The sequence below is a fragment of the Gossypium raimondii genome, chromosome 1, assembly GCF_025698545.1.
Source record: "Gossypium raimondii isolate GPD5lz chromosome 1, ASM2569854v1, whole genome shotgun sequence".
NCBI lineage: Eukaryota > Viridiplantae > Streptophyta > Magnoliopsida > Malvales > Malvaceae > Gossypium > Gossypium raimondii.
In genome coordinates this window covers 38,541,757-38,561,857 of record NC_068565.1, presented here as the reverse complement: position 1 = coordinate 38,561,857, position 20,101 = coordinate 38,541,757, and the positions used below count along the sequence as shown (strand labels likewise).

Here is a 20,101-nt window from a genome sequence, read left to right as displayed (position 1 = left end):
TCTTAGGTCGTGTGGACCTAAAATTCACCTAGAATCAAACCATTTTAATATCGTATCATGCTTAACTTCTCAAACAATTTATGCACACATTAAAGGGACCTAAACATTACCAAAAATATACACAAAAATGTCATTTTCAAAGTCCTAACACAACTAACCAATATGTCATTCAAAGGCGCCTCAAATGCATTCAATAGCACTTACCTAAACATGTAAAATTTTACCACATTTAAATCATTACTTACTAGTTCAATACTTCCCAAAACATGCCATAACTTAAACATAACCATACCAATTCAAAACATACCTTAGGAGTTATTCAAAACATGCATCATAAGATAACCAAAATGACATAATATAACAAGGTATCAAATGGTACAAACCAAGTTAACTTCCACAACTTATACATGCCAAATCATCAACTAAACATTCAACAAAATGTCATTACAATTCATCCTATACATGCCATTATAAACTTGGCCAAAACAATAAAAAACTATCGATATATTTGCTGGATAGTGTGATAGATCTCCGACAAGTTTCCAACCAAATCGAGTTTCTGATAATCTATCAAACATAGGGAAAAAACTACGTAAGCAATTAATTCTTAGTAAGCTCGTATAAAATAAAACATAACTTACCATTTCATTTGCATAATGTAAAGCATAAGCATAATATAATTCAAATCATAAGCTTGTTATAAGCCTATGCATCTCCATCAATACACAAGTTAGCACACTTGCACATAAATCAAATGAGTCATCCATAATATAAGTCATTTTCCATATAAAATACATCAATTAGTTCATACATTCTTTCCATAAGATCATGATTGGTTCCATTTGAATACTTACCTTTTCAATCCCATTTCTTGCCTATTGAACCATCTATAATTTCGTTAGATACTCGGGAAAGCTCACACAAAGTGTGCATTTACATATAATCATAACATTTCCTTTACATTATTGCTCACACGAGCTATGAAATGGGCCTACTCACACGAGCTGTGGGTTAGAATGTAAACTACACGATGCTACTTACATGAGCTGTGAAGTATCCACAACAAATGCAAGACCTCAGCCATCTGTAGGACATTCAAGACAAACACTCGAAATATGAAATCCCTAATGACATGTCATTCGTATCCTAAGAATTCCTAAGGTTCAACCGGGACTAGATTTCCATCATTTCTTTATAGTATTGACAGGTTTATGTATCGATCAAGTACATTACAAATAGCATAGTATCATTCAATTAAATAACATGAATATGATAACCGTTCATACGAACTTCCCTCGACAACTAGGGGCGTGAAGGTTAAATTGAGCTAATCCAAAGGTTAAATTCTCAAATCCATCTATCTCGTTTTATCTTGCGGTTGTACACTTCTTTCATTTTCTGTGCACGATTAGATAAGACAACAAATTCTCAGATTTCATTACCTCCAATCATTATTCGGATTTCATTATTCAGGCCATATTCAAACCGAATAGACATCTCTTCTTCAATAGGCACAATTACTCAGGCATATTTACTGAGATACACAAATTCTTTCTCGTACTAAGCCACCTATCTATTTTCCTGATGTAACTCCAGAAACTCTTTCTTTTTCTTGTCTAGATACATTTTCCCAACATATTTCTTTTTAAACTAGGTCTGAAAGAAATCCCAGGAAATTTTCTCCTTCGGTACCACAGCCACTATCGTAGTTCACCAACTGTACACTTTCTCTTTTAATAATGAAACGACGCATCTAAGAAAATCATCAGGAGGGCAAGCCATCTCTTCGAAAACTAGGCTCAATTACAGGAGGAGGTGGCGGTGCAACCGGAGGTATAATAGGGGGTAGAGGTCGTTGAGTTGGATTATTCATTTGCATAAACTCGTTGAGCCACTAGTTCATAAACCCAAAGAACATATTTTTGAGTTCATGCTCCTGAATTGGAGGAATCGGAACATTTCTACTCATCCCATGATCAAAGATTGGTATATTACTATTAACCTCATCATTGTCAGCACGATCAGATCCGTCTGACATCTTTACAATCTATAAGAAAAACAAAGGTTAGATCAAGTCAAACGTGTCACACTATCGCAGATTTATATGACATTTAATTCTAGAAATTTCACAAGCTAATACCTCTGATAACACTAAATGTAACACCCCTAACCCGTATCCGTCGCTAGAACAAAGTTATGGAGCATTATCAAAAAACGAAATAGTAAATCATTCAATTAATACATTTATGTAAACATAACTTAATTTCATTTAAATACATTCATAGTGTCCTTTAATCGAGCCCTCGAGGCCCTAAGAATAAAATAGAAACAATCCGGGACTAAATCAGAAACATTTGGAAAGTTTAGGAAAAAGTTGAAAGTTTTGGACTGCAGGGGTCACACGGCTGAGACACATGCCCGTGTCTCAGGTCATGTAACAAAAAAATGGCCAAAATCAAGCCATTCCTTTCACCCTTCTCAAGCATAAGCCTAAGTACACTTGCACACATGACCAAGGCTTCAAAACATGCTTAAAACCTGCATAAAATGACCCATACAATAGGCTAATAATCCATACAACTAATACGCCATATAGGCAGCTCAAACATATACATTAAGCATACCTAAACATGTGCATTCTTAACCATTTATTAACTAACTTATTTCCAACCATACCATTCTAGATTCAATACTATATCTTAGCTAAACTATAATCAATTCATAGCATACTAATTTCGTCATCTTAACATACATCATATAGCCACTTAATGCATATTTTTAAGATATCAAAAGTACCAAAAAAGTGTCATCCACACAACTTACACAACCAAGTTCATACTTAACTCTTTACATATCCAAAACATGAATACCAACATTCAAACCTATTACATGCCATATAATCTAAAATAAATGTTCCAAAAATTACCGAATTAAGCTGGATAGTATGACTTGGGTGATGATCCGATCGTCCAACCTTCCAAGTATGTACAAAATCAAAGATTGAAACTAGTAAGCTCAATGAAGCTTAATAAATCTTACCGAAGTAAGTATAACAATTCAAAAAGTAATAAACCATGAAAGTTTTCTATCATCCATAATCCCAATTAGTAATTCATAAACGATCAATTTAAAGCTCAAATATATATAGATTTCATCAAAATTACTCAACAAGTTACCTTACCAAGATTTTCAAATCTGACGAATGACTTACGGATAAGAGTACATCGTCAATTCAATCAAAACACACTAGATGCTCACACGAGCCAATCCCTCCAAAGCACACCGACGCTCATAAGAGCTAGTCTAATTGAAACACATCAAACAGAGAGTATAACATGAGAGTTCGCAACAAATGCTAAACTTTGATTTACTCGGGTAATATGTATATATATCCCTCCAATACCATCTCCACTTCAATCCCCCGTAACACACCAAATCACAATTGTACTCTATCCCGCATTCAATCCAAACAGAGCATTAAAAGTTCAAAAGTATATTTCAAATAATCATTCATTATAAAAAAATTTAATATATATATATATATATATATCTTGTACCTTGTTATTCTACTCAAAACTTCTTATAGATATTAAATTCTAAACCGTACGAACTTACCTAGACTGAATTGTAATAGTTGCAGAAGTTCAAGTACTATTCCACTATCTTTCTTTTTCCACGAGTATCTATCAGATCTTAATCTAAAATATAGAATTCCTCAATTATCAGCTTACATTTCACATTCCAATCCATTTTATAATTAATACCCTTTTATTTTTTTAATTTACACAATTACCCTAAACTTTTACAATTCTTGCAATTTAGTCTCTTAACCCGAAATTCATCAAATTAGCCATTTTCTCAAGTCAATATTCCATCCAAATATACTAGGCCTTTAAACAGTCCCTAATGAATATTAATTTCTCTATTAAACCCTAAAATTTTAACATTTTTATAATTTAATCCCCAATTCAAATTTTAACAAAAATTACTTCACAAATTCATCAAACAACACAACCAAAGCTTCAAATACGTGGTATTCATCAAAAAAATTCAATATTCTTCAATGGTAACTTCCAAATTTTTTAATAGAATAAAAAATGAAGGTACGAGCTAACTGGACCTAGTTGCAACGGTCTCAAAAATAAAAAAATTACAAGAAATGAGATCAAAATGGACTTACATGCAATGTTTTCTAGCTAGCCGAATGTGAAGCTTCAAAAATGGAGGTTTTTCCTTTAATTTTCAGTGGCACATCCCAAAAAGATGATGATTTTGGTTTTATTTTATTAAACATTAATTTATTTATCAAATTATATAATCAACCTTAATTAAAACCTTATAAAATCACAATTTAAAAGCCTATTATGGTCGATTAATTTCCTAAAGGACTATTTATTTATTAAGTCCCTTTTTATTCTATAATTAAGCTATTAAATCCATGGAATTCAAGATTTACTTAATTTTGCACCTTTTTCAGTTTAGTCATTTTTCTCAATTAACTATTTAAACATTAAAATTTCTTAACCAAATTTTAATACGATTCTAATGACTCTAAAAAATAATATTTACGAGTTAATACGATAGAAATTTGTGGTCTCAAAACCACTGTTCTGTCACTACTAAAAATCGGGTTGTTACATGAAGGGATGACCTGCAACCATATTTCCTTTGCCGCAGTACAATCTCTAATGGCATGTAAAGTGTCCTCTGAATCAATTTCGCCCACTGCACAAGAACCATCAACTCCAATACTGAGTCTTATTCGTTCCATATTAGTGAACAATCTTTGTTTGAGCACAAGTTAGATGAAAAGTCTAACTCTTTGAGGTTCATGAAATTTTCATAGAATTTTCCAAATAAAATCCTTAGGATCCTAACAACTTTCCTTCAGCTTCCAATAAGCACTTTTAAGGGAGAAATTTCCCATAAAGGTGCCCATCCATACGATCTTATCAGGTCCTGCCAAAGGATGTGGAGGTGGAATGCTAACAATTCATCTAATAGTTTCCTCCGGTATCCATAAGCAAAATAAATCAAGATTCCAAGACCCATTCTCTGTGATCACATCCTTGAGGGTGCACTCCAAATAAAAGTTAACATGGGATGGAATCTAACGAATTAAAAGACCTACACTCGAAATCCAGGGATCCTTCCAACACTTGATCTTTGACCCATTTCCAACTGACCAGAATAAATTCTCTCGTAAAAAAAAGCCCAGATGTTAGAGTGGGCACTCCATAAGAAAGAGCACTTGCTTTGAGTAATGTCTCTAGGAAAATCTGTTTTAATTCTATATTTTGACCGAAGGACCCTAACCTACAAGGTAGAGGAGTTAGGCACAATGTTGAACCCCAGTTTAAGCATAAATGAAATGTTATGATCCCTCAACTACCTTAGCCCAAGACCTTCACAAGATTGAGGTTGGCACACCGCCTTCCAGCTTACCAATGCCATCTTCCTCCCATTACTTGATGATCCCCCTCACAAATTTTCTAATCATGTACTCGATCTCCTCACAAATCCTTTTTGGAACCATCATAGATTGCATGAAATAACTGGGTATCGAAAGTAGCACCGACTAAGCTAACGTAACTCTACCAGCTATTGACAATTGCCTGACATCTCAACAATGCAACTTGCTTCAGACCTTATCAACAACAAACCTTAGGGGGCTGTTAACTACCCTCTGATGAAAAAGGGGCACTCCTAAATAAGTACCAAGATTTGTCACTATTTGAAAGCCAAGTATACCCCCGACACGTTCCTTCAAATCCTCATCGACCCCATTGGAGAAAAATAATTTTTTCTTCCCCACATTAATTTTGTGACCAGAAAAATCACAAAACTCCTCTAAGATAGTTTTAATCCTTCTAGCCTACCCAATATCTGCATGACCAAAAATAACCAAATCATTAGCAAAAAATAAATGGGATAAGTCTAGAACAGATCGAGATGGATGAATGGGTCTCCATAAGCTAGAATTGATCACTGATTGAATACTATGCTTGAGTCACTCCATACAAAGGACAGAAAGATATGGTGATAAAGGAAACCCCTGACGAATTCCTCTTGTCAGCCAAAAATTCTGTGTAGGAGCTCTATTCCACAATACCTGTAAAGAAGAACTCATGATAGCAGACATAATAACATTATGAATAAAATTAGGGATACCTGTAGCTTTTAATGAAGCATCAATGAAGTCCCAATTAACTCTATCATAGGCCTTCTTGAGATCAATTTTAATGGCCATCCATTTTCTGCTTTTACTTCTCATAGAGTGGATCACTTCTTGGGCAACAATAACATTGTTCGTAATGTTCCTACCTGCTATGAAACCAGCCTGCTCGGGAGCGATGATTTTTGGGAAACAACTCTAAAGCGATTTGCAATCACCTTCATAACCAATTTGTATAGTACCGTACATAAGCTAATAGGTCAGAAATGTGAAAATTCCCCAGGGGTAGATACTTTAAGGCTGAGGATAATAAGAGTGTTATTCAGCTCTGGATCGATAGCTTGACCAACAAATACCTTTTGAACCCACTTACAAACGGCTCCACCTACCACTTCCCACTAGCTCTAGAAGAATAGAGCATGAAAACCATCACTTCCCAATGATTTCATTAGGGACATTTCAAACAAAGTTATTTTAATTTCATCCACTAAGACCTCCTTACCTAGATGGAGAAGATCACTGTGATCAAGCCTTGGAAAATTGCTAATCGGTAGATTCATCATGCCAACAGATTGCTCCCCATACAATTTCTTAAAGAAACTAATTGCCTCCAACTATAGTTCAGCTTCTTCAAAAAGCCACTCATCGTTTTCATTCTTTAAGGCAAATATCTGATTATGTTTCCTTCTCTATAAGTCTATGGAAGAAGGTGGTGTTACGATTCCCTAAGCACAACTAATCACATCTAACTTTCTGTTTCCATAATAACTCTTCATGATGGAGAACATCTTCCAACTCCTCTCTCACCTTTATCTCAAAATGCGCTAATCGATCAGAAGCTATGTTTTCCATTGCCTTTTGAATACCTGAAAGCTTCCATAAAAGTTTTTTTTTATGAACACCAATGTGTCCATATACAGGCTTGTTCTAGGATTTGACATTCGAAGTAAAATGATCGAGAGACTCCAAAATATTCCCATTAGAATCCCATTTATTTTTAACAAAATCTAAAAAATTCAGGTGTTCAACCCAACCAGCCAAAAATCTAAAAGGTCGACCTTTGGGCGTAAAATTATCTGGGTTTAAAGAGAGGAAGAGTGGCCTGTGGTCCAATTTCAACTTCGAAAGGTGAGTAATTGTGTAGTTTAGAAAAGCATTAATCCAAGAACTATTTCCAATTGCTCTATCAAGACGTTCAAAAACCCTTCATCTATGCCAACTAAAAGAGGGTCTTTTAAAACCCAAATTCTAAAGTTCACCAAATTCCATTAAGTCACCAAAAAGAGGGCACCTTTTCCCACAAGCTCTTCCACCAATTTTATCGGTAGAGGATAACAAAGCATTAAAGTCCTCGATGGCAATCCAAGGAACATTACCTACTAGAATAGTCAATTTTAGCCCTTCCCAAAGCTTCTTACGCTTTTGGCCGACAAGACTACCATAAACAAATGCGATGTAAAGAAATTGAGTAGGCACACATCCGGAAACCCGAGTAAGTACAAAATGGGAATGATTATGAACTATCTATACTCGAATAGATTCTCTCCAACCAATCCAAATCCTTCCAGAAAAACCCATAGCTTCCACCTGGTGCGAATATTGAAAACCCAACTTAGTTATGATTTTATATGCTTTAACCCCACTAACACGTTTTCAAATAAACCGACAATATCAGGCTTGAACTCCAAGTTGTACTCCTGAAATATTCGAGGAAACTTGACACTGACAACCTTGACAATTTCAAGTGAAAATTGACAAATTCATAATTTAAATCAAAGGGAAGAAGACTAACCTTTCACTTACTGGGTAAACCTGAATCCTTGACCTGTGTACCCTCTCAACCCGTAAAGTCCTTGCACAAGTCATTTTCAATCCGAGTGCTTATTAATTCCACCATGGACTTCATCGAATCTACCAGCGGAACTCTCGAAGCACCCACGACCTTAAATTGATCTCCTCGCTCTTTAAAGATCTTATTTAGCCTTTTTCCATTCCAACCAACCTCATTTTTTTCTGCTAGAGCCACGTCCTTTTATCCCTTGTTTAAGCTGAATACCTCCTGCAAAATTATCACATCCTGATTTAAAAATATAATTAATATTATGGTCACCATTTTCCTTGAACGTGATTGCAGTATGTTTCTTCGGGTCGAAAACACCTGGACTTAAAATAACTGCTTTTATAGGATAGAAACATGAGATTGAACCTGCAGGGAAATCATTAGTAAGGGAATTGAAATTATTATTGTTCATTTTTGGCGCGGGTTCCCCCGGACTAATTTCAACAGGCATGAAAATTTCCAAACGAGCATTATTTTTGTAGGGATTTAATAGCAAGCCCAGTCGTAGGAAGCTTGCTCATATTAACCCTTGTTTCTGGATTAAAGGGTAGCCCATGAACAATCAGCCCATCAACCTGGATTGGCTTTTTACCCAACGCCTTGTCCATAATATTGGATCCCGAATCCATAGGCCCCTTCCCCCTATCAGGTGAAGGCCCACTTTGACTATTCAAAATATGGGCAGTTTCTTCAGCTGCTGGGCTGCAACCATCCCCTTCACCCCAGGCTTGTTTTCTTGGTTTTCTTGATTTTTCCCCAACGCAATCTCTAATCCCCCATCAATCTCCTTCAAACCAGCCACTCTAGATTTAGGGACAATTTTTCATTGCTTAAAAAAAGTATTTCTGACTTCAAAAGTTTTTTTTGAAGAAAAATTACGCAGAATAAGCTACTTTTGGCTGAAATTTTTAGTTTTTCAGAAGTACTTTTAAAAAGTAATTCTGAAAAGGAAAAGCTAAAAATTTTAGCTTTTCCTCTCCCAAAAACACTTTTGGTGCTTAATTATTTTTTTCACCCATCTAATAACATAGTACTTTCCTTTTTTTTCTTGGTGCTTAATTACAAATGTGTTAAAATCATTAATTGAAAATAAAAAAGATATTTTTAAAATACTAATTACAAATATTTAATGGTTATATTTAAATATTTAAAATATAGTTTGTATATTCTAATTAAATTTTATAAATAATAAATATTTATTGCTTAAAAATATTTAAAATATATATTTCATATATTAAAATATTAACAACAAGTTATAATAATTTTTTATATTCTTACTAAAATATAATAATATTAAATAATTTAAATATTATTTAAATGCATATTTGTTACTTGATAATAACATGTCTAAAATGGACATTTTATTTCTCAAAAGCACTTTTTGACAACAATGCTAAACACTCAAATTTTAAACTAAACTTTTCAAAAGCATTTCTCAAAAACACTTTCCCACAGCAGTTTCCCACAGCACTTTTTAAAAGTACTTTTAAAAAGCATTGCCAAACTATCCCTTACTCATATCCTCTTCATTTTCATCAGGCCTAATTAGCGTCGCAAATCTCAACCCTGGCATCGCTTTCCCTTGTTTCTTCAAACTTTGATTTTGAGAATCCCTAATATTTCACCGTGATTTCCTTTGAACCTGCATCCACGGACCGAAGACCGCTGGTTCATTCGACTGATCCTCATTCGAACTCGATGGACCCACCGCTGGCTCCTTCTCCTCTCTTTGACCCCGGCTTCCGATTAATAGAGGGCACAAATCCTTCGTGTATCCATATCTGCCACAGTTAATACAGATTAAAGGTAAGGCTTCATATTTGACCTTTTGGATTTCTCTATTGACCCGAACCTAGGAAACCAGAGGTTTGTCAATGTTAACAGATAATGCTAAACAGGCAAATAGTCCCCTAGATCTACTAATAGTATTAAGATCTACTTTTTCCACTCTCCCAACTAATCCCCCTATTTTTAGAATGATCTTTCTCTTGTACAGATGTCCAGGAAGGCCAGACAATCTGATCCAAGCCAACACCATGCTCGGGTACGGTTGAAGTGGGTTGAAGTCAATCATCTATGGCTGAATGGTCAAGTACTGACCATATACGATCCATGGACCCTGAGAGAGTACTTTGTCAAAATCTTCCACACTCTGGAATTTTACTAAAAAGTACCCATTTTCAATGTCCATGAGCCGAAATGGTCTGGATGGCTTCCACAAACTGCTAACTTGATTGTATAGAGCCGCATAACCTATATTCCATCCTAGCAATTTAACCACCACCATGAGTTCCATATCCTTAACCAATATCTGTTGGATATGATCAGAGAAATTAATCGACAAAATTCCATCGATGGTTGACTTCAAAACATCATCCTCTAAGAATTCCAGATCCTCATTTTCTTCCAATACAGCCAAGTCTGATTCCTTTTCCCAATCAATGCTGCCTTTCCCTAGGACCATGTCCCACCAAGACACAGAAACAAGTGGAACCCGATCCACTACCCTGTCAGAATCAGACTCTCCGTCACCACCTTTATCTTTGAAGCACACCTTTTTGGTATTACGATCTTTAGCAGGAAAATGTGCTACATCTCCTTCCATTGTATCCATAATCTCAAGTTTCTAATAGATTGAAGGTGATCATGTTGCAGTATGCAATGGTGTTTAATGGACTAAATTTTTAAAAATACAAGTATTGGCATTTTACTAATTAAAGCTCTATTTTTGTTGAACTTCATCCCATGATGATGATATATAAATAAATAAATGTTTAAGCCCTTGAAAAATAATTAAAGGACCAATTAAATCTCTAAAAAGGATTATACCCAATTGATAACTTCAATTATCAATTACAATTAATTAAGTCCTTCATTGCACATTTCCATTAAAACCTTTGATTGTCCATCAACTTGGTGTTGATAGGAACAAATTTATCCACATGGCGAATGACATGTAAGATGATGTGAAAGAAGGGTTGATGTGGTAGTTAAAAATTATAAAAATAAATTGAAAAAAAACAATAAGGGCAATATTGTAAAGATATGCAATCGTTAAGGGCAAAATGTATTACTATGCTAATTGAGAAATTCATTGGCAAGTGGAGCTAAGAGTGAGGATTTAAGCAAATCAAGTCTGAAACTTTATAAATTTTCTTAACACTTCTCTTTTATTCAAATTGACAAATTTTTAAACATCAATTCCCCATCTTTTAGTGTTATTTAAATAATTGAACTAATAATGTTGAAAGATTAAACATATTACAAATAATATGTAAATATAATAAATATTTAATATTTAAGTGAAATTATAAGATTTATGGTTTAATTGAAAGGTAAGAGTATAGTGTTTTTATAGTATCGGGGTTAGAGGTTTTTTAAGGGTTGGGAAAAGAGGAATCAAAACTACAAGGTAAATCTCAAGATTTATAGGTGCCGAGTCAACATATTCAAGAGTAGAATATTTGTAAATCTCACTTGAAAGTTAAAAAGCTTTGGAAAAAATATTAAGTTAAAAATATTTATTTTGATAAAATAATTAAAATAATTTAAAATATGGATTGAACTTAAACTTTAATCTTCAAACCTCGAACTTAATTTGGTTTGAGCACTTTTCATTATGCAATTTTTGTTTTATTTATATATATAATATGATTATATATATAATATTATAATGTAACATTACATACTTTTGTGAAACTATTATGGTTATGTTTAAATTTTAAATAAAATTTAAACAGTAAACATTAATTATTAAAATAAAATAGCATAAACTTTTATAAAAGAAATTAAAAATAATTTGAGTAGGTGAGTTTGGGTCGTGGCTTAAGCAAGTATAAAATGTGTTAATATTATATATGGATTACCCAAACCTATGTTAGCCTGATCCTATATCTGAACACCTTTAATATTTCTTTTTTAAAGGAAAATTCATTAATTCGTTCCATGAATAGGATCGTACAATTCGGGGAAAATAAAAGGAAAATAAAAAGTACTCGTCGCCAACAGTGAAAGGCAAGTTCTATCAACATGAAAAAGGCTTTAGACTTAGCATTAATAGAAAATTATTGCATGTTGACAATTGGCTTTATGGAAAATCAATCATGACATATCTGAAGTGATTGCAAACACTTAACATGATAAGGAAATCAGCCCTAGATACTCTAAAGCGGCAGGAAAAATCAACAAAAGAATTGAACATCCACCAAACAAGAGAAGATGGCAAAAATCATCCCTAAAACCACTTGCAAAAGCAAGACTACATGCATAAGTAATATTAAAAAACTTGTACAAGACAAGACAAAATGGAAAAGAAATAAAAAACATATAATACTTAACATGAGTCTAACTTGACCCATGAAATCATTTATTATTCTGAAATACTATTAGAACAAAAACATATTAATTTTTCATTGAATAGCCATCATTCAAGTGTTTATGACCAACCTACTTTTCAAGAGAAATTGCTGGTGTAACAGCCGAATTTGGGGCTAGTCGGAATAGTAGTTTTGGGACCACAAATTCAACGAGAAAAAAAATTATTTTCATTATATTTTTATGGTCAACGATTTCACAAAATGATTTCGTGAAAATTTTGTTCGAAAATTTTGACGTATGGGCACTCAATTTAGTCAAAAGGACTAAATTGTAAAAAGTGCAAAAGTTGAGTTCTATATGTTAGAGGTGTCCAATTGTTATGAAATTTTAAATTGGAGGTCTTTATATGGTAATTAGACCATTGGTTAAGTTGGTGGGCAAAAATGGGTATGGTTAGGCATGTTTCCAAAGTTTTTTATTAAGGGTATTTTGGTCATTTAGTTATTAAAATGAATTAAATTAAAAGCCAATTTTTGTCCATCTTCAACCCGTAGGCCGAAAATTGCATGGAGAAACCATGGCTAGGGTTTTCAAGCTTCCAAGCTTGATTGTAACTCCGTTCTATCCCCGTTTTTAATGATTTTTACGTTTTTGAAATCCTCGTAATAAGATTTACCTATTTTTACCATTGTTTTGAACTAGGGTTTGTGTTTAAAAATTTACCCATGAACGATATGTATGTATTTTTATGTTTTATGGAAGAATATGAATGTTTGGAGTGTGATAAACGATTTGTACTAAGTAATTTTCGATGAAAATGCCTAAAAGGATTAATTTGTAAAAGTTATAAAATATTTCACAAGTGTGTGAATAAGTGAGTATTGTGGACTGCTATAGTTATGAAAATGGTTCAGCTAGGCCTAAAATGCAAGGAAATTTAATAAAAATTATTTTACGAGCATAGGGGCAAAATCGTAATTTTGTGAAAATTTAGGGGCAAAAATGTAATTTTGCCAAAGTATGATTTTTTGGACTGGAATGAATAGTGTGAATGTTATATAAGTTAAATGTATTGTTATAAATCAAGAAAGACGAGAAATTGAAATTGATCGATAAAAAGAAAAGTGAGAAAAAGTGAAAAATTCTCGAATGAACCTTTGGAATAAAAAGAGATACGAATGAAGTGACAAAAATGATCACATGTGTGGCACAGATTGTTTGTAGGCCACTATGTAAAAGTAAAAGTGATGGCCACATGTGTAGTACTATGTGCAGGTTACTACGTGTACCGGAATGATAGGTCGCATGTGTAGTACTATATGTAGGCTACTATACGTACCGGATAGTTTCGATCACGTGTGTAGTACTATGTACAGACTACTACGTGTATCAGATGGTAATGGTCACATGTGTAGTACTATGTGCAGGCTACTATGTGAACCGAACATCATTGATTAGTAAGGTGGTTGCTATGTGCTGATTCCATCGGACATCATTGATTAATAAGGTGGTTGCTATGTGCTGAATCCGCCGAGTATCTGTTATTATTCTGAAGTGTTCATCGGGAAATTGACTAAGTGTAATTGAATAATGAATATAGGTGTGGAATTGAATTGAATATCGGCTTAGAAATGGAAAAGTGAATTTTGAATTGAATTGTGATTGAAAGTGAAAAACTGAAATTATGAAAGAGTACATTTAGCAATAAAACAATTTAGACAGCAACAGTTGTGTGAATTTGAAAAATCACCAAAAATGGTGAAGATTGAATTAGAGGCTAAATAATATATGAAATTGAAGCTGAATGAGTCTATTTTCACATAAAAGAAACAAAGCAAGCAAAAGAGTTATATATTTTGAGATATTTGAAGTTTAGTTAGACAGAGTCAGAATGAGTTCGGAATCCCATTTTTTGACTTTGGAAAATTGTCAAAAATTGTAAAAAAAATAATTATGGGATAAAGTTTATATTTTTAGAATCCTCAGTGAATATATGTTCAAGAGAAACAAACGAAAACAATATCCGAATTCTGTACAATGAGATAATTAATTTTTAGTGAAGAGAGGTCATAACTGTCGAGCAGTGAAACAGGGGAAACTTTAAAGAATAAAGTGTACTATTTGGCTAAACCAAAAATTCTAAAAATTTTATGGTAAGAAGACATGTGAATCTAGTTTCGGGGAAAATTAACGATTCTTAATTTGAAGCTCTGTAGCTCGGGGTAACAATAATTTAGTGACTCTGACTTGGAGAGACAATTTTAAGTATACATGTAAGTGAATAGTGAAACTATAGAAAATGTTATTTCTAATAGTGTTATGTACATTAAGGATGTGGAATGGAGAGGAGGAGGAGGAAAATTGGAAGAACATATGAATGATTTGTGTATAATTGGTCATATGCTCGATTATAATTGATAAACGATTGAAAAGAAATGATGTTTATAATTGTGCATTATTAGTTATGGTTAAAGTTCATGTGAGAAAATAAAGTTTCATAGTATGTGTATGTGGTATACTTGGTAGATGATTTGGTATGTAACAATGTCAGAAATGGTTTATGAATTAACTCATGTTGATAAGTTTGATACATAAATAAATGTGGTGCTTATCCATGCTTATAATGCTTATACTATATGTTTATTTGGCTAGCATGTTTGGTGTGTATGCTTAGGCTTTGGCCAAGTTGTTGCTGGATTATGCCACATTAAATTTATAAAATTATGCATTGAGATAGTAAATGCCTAGATGGAAATAGGCTTGTGATCATAAAAGGGTGGTAAGGTTTAAAGTTTGTAATCTTTATTAAAATGGTTTATCATGTGGTAATTAGTCTTCAAAAAGAACTAGCTTGCGACTATGGTTGAGTGTAATGTTTATATCTTGTGTGATATGCATAGGAAACGGGAGTGGAAAGGAAATGAAATACTAAGTTCATGCTTGAAGTGTAAAATGACGCAAAAAGGGGACGCTAAGTTAAACGATAAATATGTATTAGTATTGAACTTAATGAAATTGAACTGTACGTGAATTAAACGGAAATTGCAAATGATATGATTTGAATTAAATGAATTATTGTGGTATTGAAATGTATATTGGAATGAGAAATTGAATTGAATCGTGAACATGAGAATCATGAATTAAATGAAATGGAAATGAAGTATTGAATTGCATGAGTATGTATTGGGCCTCAGAAGCCCTATTTGTTGCAAATATAGTATTTTGAAGTTATAACATGAAGATTTATAAAAGCATGTTAAAAATTTGAAGAGTTTAAATTTGAATGAAATTTTATAACTCGGTTTAATATGTTTATAAGTGTATGTGTTCTGGTAATACCTCGTACCCTATTCCGGTGTCGAATACGGGTAAGGGGTGTTACAGCTGGTGGCTGGTGGAGGTTCAGGGACGATAATCACCATAATCTGTCAATCATAACTTGTGAAGACAACAAAGAAAAAGTTGGTGGGAGAGAAAAAAAGACAGTCGATAATTAACCTCAAATTTAACACCACTGTGAGCAAAATAAGAGTGAAGAAGCAAATCACTTGTAAAAAGAAGGAGGAGGAATTTTTAGGGTTTTTATACACCATTAGTATTAAAATCAATTTAATGTTAATAATTTTTAATAATAAAAAATCATATTTCTTTTGCTAAAGAAGCCTGACCTCAATATTTATGTTGGAAGTTTAGTTGAGAATATCCGAATCAACCTTGATAGGTAGATAGATGTCCTTTAACATTAAAAACACACCTTTTGTGAGTTAATATTACAAACATATATTTAAAATTACAATATTTATTTACATTTATTAGATCTACTTTTAAAGGGAATTTTCAGCACAAGTCTCCATTTACCTAAAAGAAATCGTTTATTTTAAGCATAACATAGTGGTTTATTGAACAAACCAAAAAGAAAATAACGAAAAAACAGGGAATAATTCGTATTTTCCAGCTAACTTGGAGCACGAAATTGGCGTTTCCTTGAACTTACAGCTTACAACGGTACTGTAAATAATTTCTTTCTCTTTTGGTTTGCTTCAAAAGTGGATAAAAGGAAGTTGAAGTCTTTTTGTCTTCGGAGATCCAAGCACAGTTAAAATATCAGTGAGCAACGAACCAAAGGAGATCTCATTCTTCCAAAACTCTTATCTTTCAGAAAAAAAACAATGTACGGTAAAGCCGCAATCTGTTTATCATTCGTCATTCTCTTCCTGATTTCATGTTCAATCTATGTCGGCACCGTTGATCTCAGATCATACTTCTTCCCCTTACTTCAGTCACCCCAGGTTCCACGCTCACTCTGTGCTTCCGGCCCCCCTCTCCGCGTTTACATGTACGATCTCCCTAGGAAATTCCACGTCGGCATGATGGATCGTCGGAGCTTCGAGGGACCGGCTCCCGTTACGGCGGATAATCTCCCTCCCTGGCCCTCCAACTCCGGGATAAAGAAGCAGCACAGTGTGGAGTATTGGCTGATGGCATCGCTTCTTTATGGCGGCAACGGCAATGAAGACAGGGAAGCGGTTAGGGTTTCGGATCCCGAATCCGCGGAGGCCTTTTTTGTGCCTTTTTTTTCCTCGTTGAGTTTTAATACACACGGCCATAACATGACGGATCCTGAGACGGAGGTTGATCGCCGATTACAGGTACTGTAAATGTTGATGTTTCAATTCAAGCTATTTAATTTCTATCAACTATGGTTCTTGTGTTGTTTGGCGATTGCTTTGTGAAAGGATAAAACCAGAGTAGGGAGTTAGATTCTAGTTATTTTGATACTAAAACTACATAAAATAAGCTCATTAAGCTACATTTTGTATTTGTTTTAGTTTCAACTTGAAGCACTTCACTGATATTGAATTCCACGAAGATATGAGATTTTGGCTTTCTGGTTTATGAGAATTACATCTACTGAATCAAAAACAAAAACAATTCATTAATTGCACTTTATTCTGTTTCACATTTCCTTATCATAAAAGGGACTCGTGTTAAGGATTAGAGGTACATTTACCAATAAATGATTATAAGAAAAGGAAATGATGTTTAGGAACCATTGTGGGAGATAAACTGTGATATATGTTTTTTCAATTTGATTAATGAAGCAGCTTTCAGACATGTTTAGACATAGTAACTAATCTTTTCATCATGATGCATCTAATCCCTAGTCAATGGTTCCAATTCTATTTTTTACTGTAATGATTTCTAGAGAAAGGAGAATCCATACATGCTTCCTGATATAATTTTGAAGAGTGTAAGGTAAAGTTTTATTGTTTCTCTTTCATTATTATCTTTTAAAGCAACATTATATGCTCTCTTTTACTCTATGCTAGCAAGTAGCGATCATTGATTAGGACCTTGCACAGGTTGTCGCAAATAATTTCATGCTTCACTTGTTAGTACTCTGTTGTGCAATGCAAAGGATATGAAAAAAGCTACTTTTTCCCATTCTGCTGCTGATGACTTTCTCTAGTTTGTAGTGTTTAGTTTGTAGTGTTTGCTTTGTGTTTTTACCCAACTCTATGGCCTTCGCAGCTAATATTATATGATATTTCAGTTTTCTGGAGTTGACATCTATTGATTACAGTGGAATTGATCTCTTATTTCAGGTTGAGTTACTTGAATTCTTGCAAAAATCCAAGTACTATCAAAGATCTGGAGGCAGAGATCATGTAATTCCCATGACACATCCAAATGCTTTCAGATTTCTTCGACAAGAGTTGAATGCATCAATCCTTATTGTTGTAGATTTTGGCCGCTATCCTAAAACCATGTCAAGTTTAAGCAAAGATGTGGTTGCACCGTATGTGCATGTTGTGGATTCCTTCACAGATGATGACGCTCTCGACCCATATGAGTCTCGAACTACACTTCTTTTCTTCCGGGGAAATACTGTCAGGAAAGATGTATGATAGTTTTTAAAACACAAATATTCCTCTGATGGAACTATTTTGAATTTGAAAATGCTACTTAACTTGACCATTTCTGTTGCAGCAAGGCAAAATTCGAATCAAACTGGCAAAAATCTTGTCTGGTATTGATGATGTTCATTATGAGAAGAGTGTTGCGACTCCAAAAAACATTATAATGGTATGCTGCTTACCTTGGCCCTAGGAAGTATACTATTTTCTCATTTAAATAATGAAGTGATAATCCCAGTTTCCAAATTGCATATTTTTGGTAGTCAAAAGAAACAGACTTGCTTGTCAATACATGTTATGGTGAATTTTCAGAAATCATGTGTGCTAATTTTAGTTACCATGCCTTCTATTTGTACTTTTTTCTTCGGATGCTTCGATGTGATAAGGCACTTTTGGCACGTAGTTTCAGACTATTTTGTGTTGAAAGCCTATTAAATGGAAACTATTTTACTATATTATGGTTACTAATCCTTCCAAGCGTATTCAAAATCTGGAACCAAATATTCACATTTTCAAGCTGCAGGGTTTTTGGAGTAACTTTGCATTTTTCTAATAGATTTTTGTGCTAAAAATATGCTATCTTATTTCTTCACATTCTTGTGTGTTAGTCTACGGAGGGGATGCGTTCTTCGAAGTTCTGTCTGCATCCTGCAGGTGACACCCCTTCATCTTGCCGACTATTTGATGCTATTGTGAGCCATTGTGTTCCAGTGATTGTCAGTGATAAGATTGAGCTTCCCTATGAGGATGAAATTGACTACTCTGAATTCTCAATATTCTTTTCTATGAAAGAGGCATTAGAACCAGGTTATTTGGTCAATCAGTTGCGTCAGTTTCCCAAGGATCGATGGGTTGAAATGTGGAAGCAACTTAAGAATATTTCACATCATTTCGAATTCCAGTACCCTCCAAAGAAGGAAGATGGCGTCAATATGTTATGGAGACAGGTAAAGCGCAAGCTTCCTCGGGCCCAACTTGCTATACACAGGAGTAGAAGGTTGAAAGTTCCAGATTGGTGGCAGCGGAGGCGATAACTTCAGAGCCTTGTTTTGACACTGTACATCGCAATACTTATTTTTTTCTCATTTATGGTGGCATCTGATGTGCAATGGTACGTAAAGAGCAAAGGAGTTCGGTTATCACAACCCAACATCATGTGCCAGCTTTACCATGCTCATGATTTACGGTGCGTAGTTTCAATTTTTTTTCCCTCATTATTTTCAAGCGTTATAATTAGGAGGCAATCAATTAAGATTTAACCCCAGTTAATCTTGTTTTTCATCATTTGATAGTGGGGGTGTGGGGATGTTGGTTATAGACAATTTAATTGCACAGGATTTACAGTAATAGACCCATGTGAGAGGTCGTTTCATTTAGGTTCTAATCTTTGCATTCAGATTATGTATAAGAGTTGGGGAAAAACATTCATGTGTAAGAGTGATCAATCTAATCCCTGTACCACAGAAACTTTACTTCCTACTATTGTGAGGAGGCTTTGACAAATAAATATGCTTGTTTCGATTCTTTATTTTTCTTGATATATTTTTATTTAACATTAATGTCTGACATATAATCAGAAATATAACTTTTCAAAAGAATTAGATATGCCATTGAGCCTGGATGCAGTTTCCGTAATATAAGGGCTCGTGAAATGTTGGTGTTGGGTTGAAAATCTGGATTCCCAGTTTTCCAACTCAGATCTTCAAGTTTCCGAAATTGAATCTCAATTGGAAGCTGTGATTAAGTGTTGACTTTGGGGGTTGTTTAGATCTGTTAAAGAATCCATGAACTCATTGCTGACTTCAAGAATATATTTAATTATAGATTAGTTTTCTCTATCCTTACCACTTA

The 20,101-nt window shown here is 34.0% G+C and overlaps 1 protein-coding gene and 1 long non-coding RNA gene across 3 annotated transcripts; both read left to right on the top strand.

Moving 5' to 3' along the window:
* The first annotated feature begins 9,340 nt into the window (after nt 1-9,340).
* Nucleotides 9,341-10,672, top strand: LOC128039731 (uncharacterized). The gene is made up of 2 exons (XR_008194208.1): nt 9,341-9,821; nt 9,991-10,672. It is a non-coding gene; the product is annotated as an uncharacterized LOC128039731 (long non-coding RNA).
* A 5,603-nt stretch (nt 10,673-16,275) lies between these two features.
* Nucleotides 16,276-19,774, top strand: LOC105785763 (probable arabinosyltransferase ARAD1). Of its 2 annotated transcripts, XM_012611915.2 has the most exons (5): nt 16,277-16,503; nt 16,613-16,981; nt 17,939-18,235; nt 18,324-18,419; nt 18,859-19,774. In XM_012611915.2, exons 2-5 carry the CDS (start codon nt 16,667-16,669, stop codon nt 19,282-19,284), a joined length of 1,134 nt encoding a protein of 377 aa, XP_012467369.1. In that variant the 5' UTR covers nt 16,277-16,503; nt 16,613-16,666; the 3' UTR covers nt 19,285-19,774. The 2 variants fall into 2 exon arrangements, with proteins under 2 accessions (XP_012467368.1, XP_012467369.1); XM_012611914.2 differs by having other exon boundaries at nt 16,276-16,981.
* Nucleotides 19,775-20,101: the final 327 nt, after the last annotated feature.

What these genes read in the sequence shown, in the direction of transcription:
- LOC105785763 (XM_012611914.2), top strand. Translation starts at nt 16,502, where the DNA reads ATGTACGGTAAAGCCGCAATCTGTTTATCATTCGTCATTCTCTTCCTG. An exon ending in AGGTTGATCGCCGATTACAG is followed by an intron (nt 16,982 to 17,938) that starts GTACTGTAAATG and finishes CTCTTATTTCAG; the next exon opens with GTTGAGTTACTTGAATTCTT. An exon ending in GAAATACTGTCAGGAAAGAT is followed by an intron (nt 18,236 to 18,323) that starts GTATGATAGTTT and finishes TTTCTGTTGCAG; the next exon opens with CAAGGCAAAATTCGAATCAA.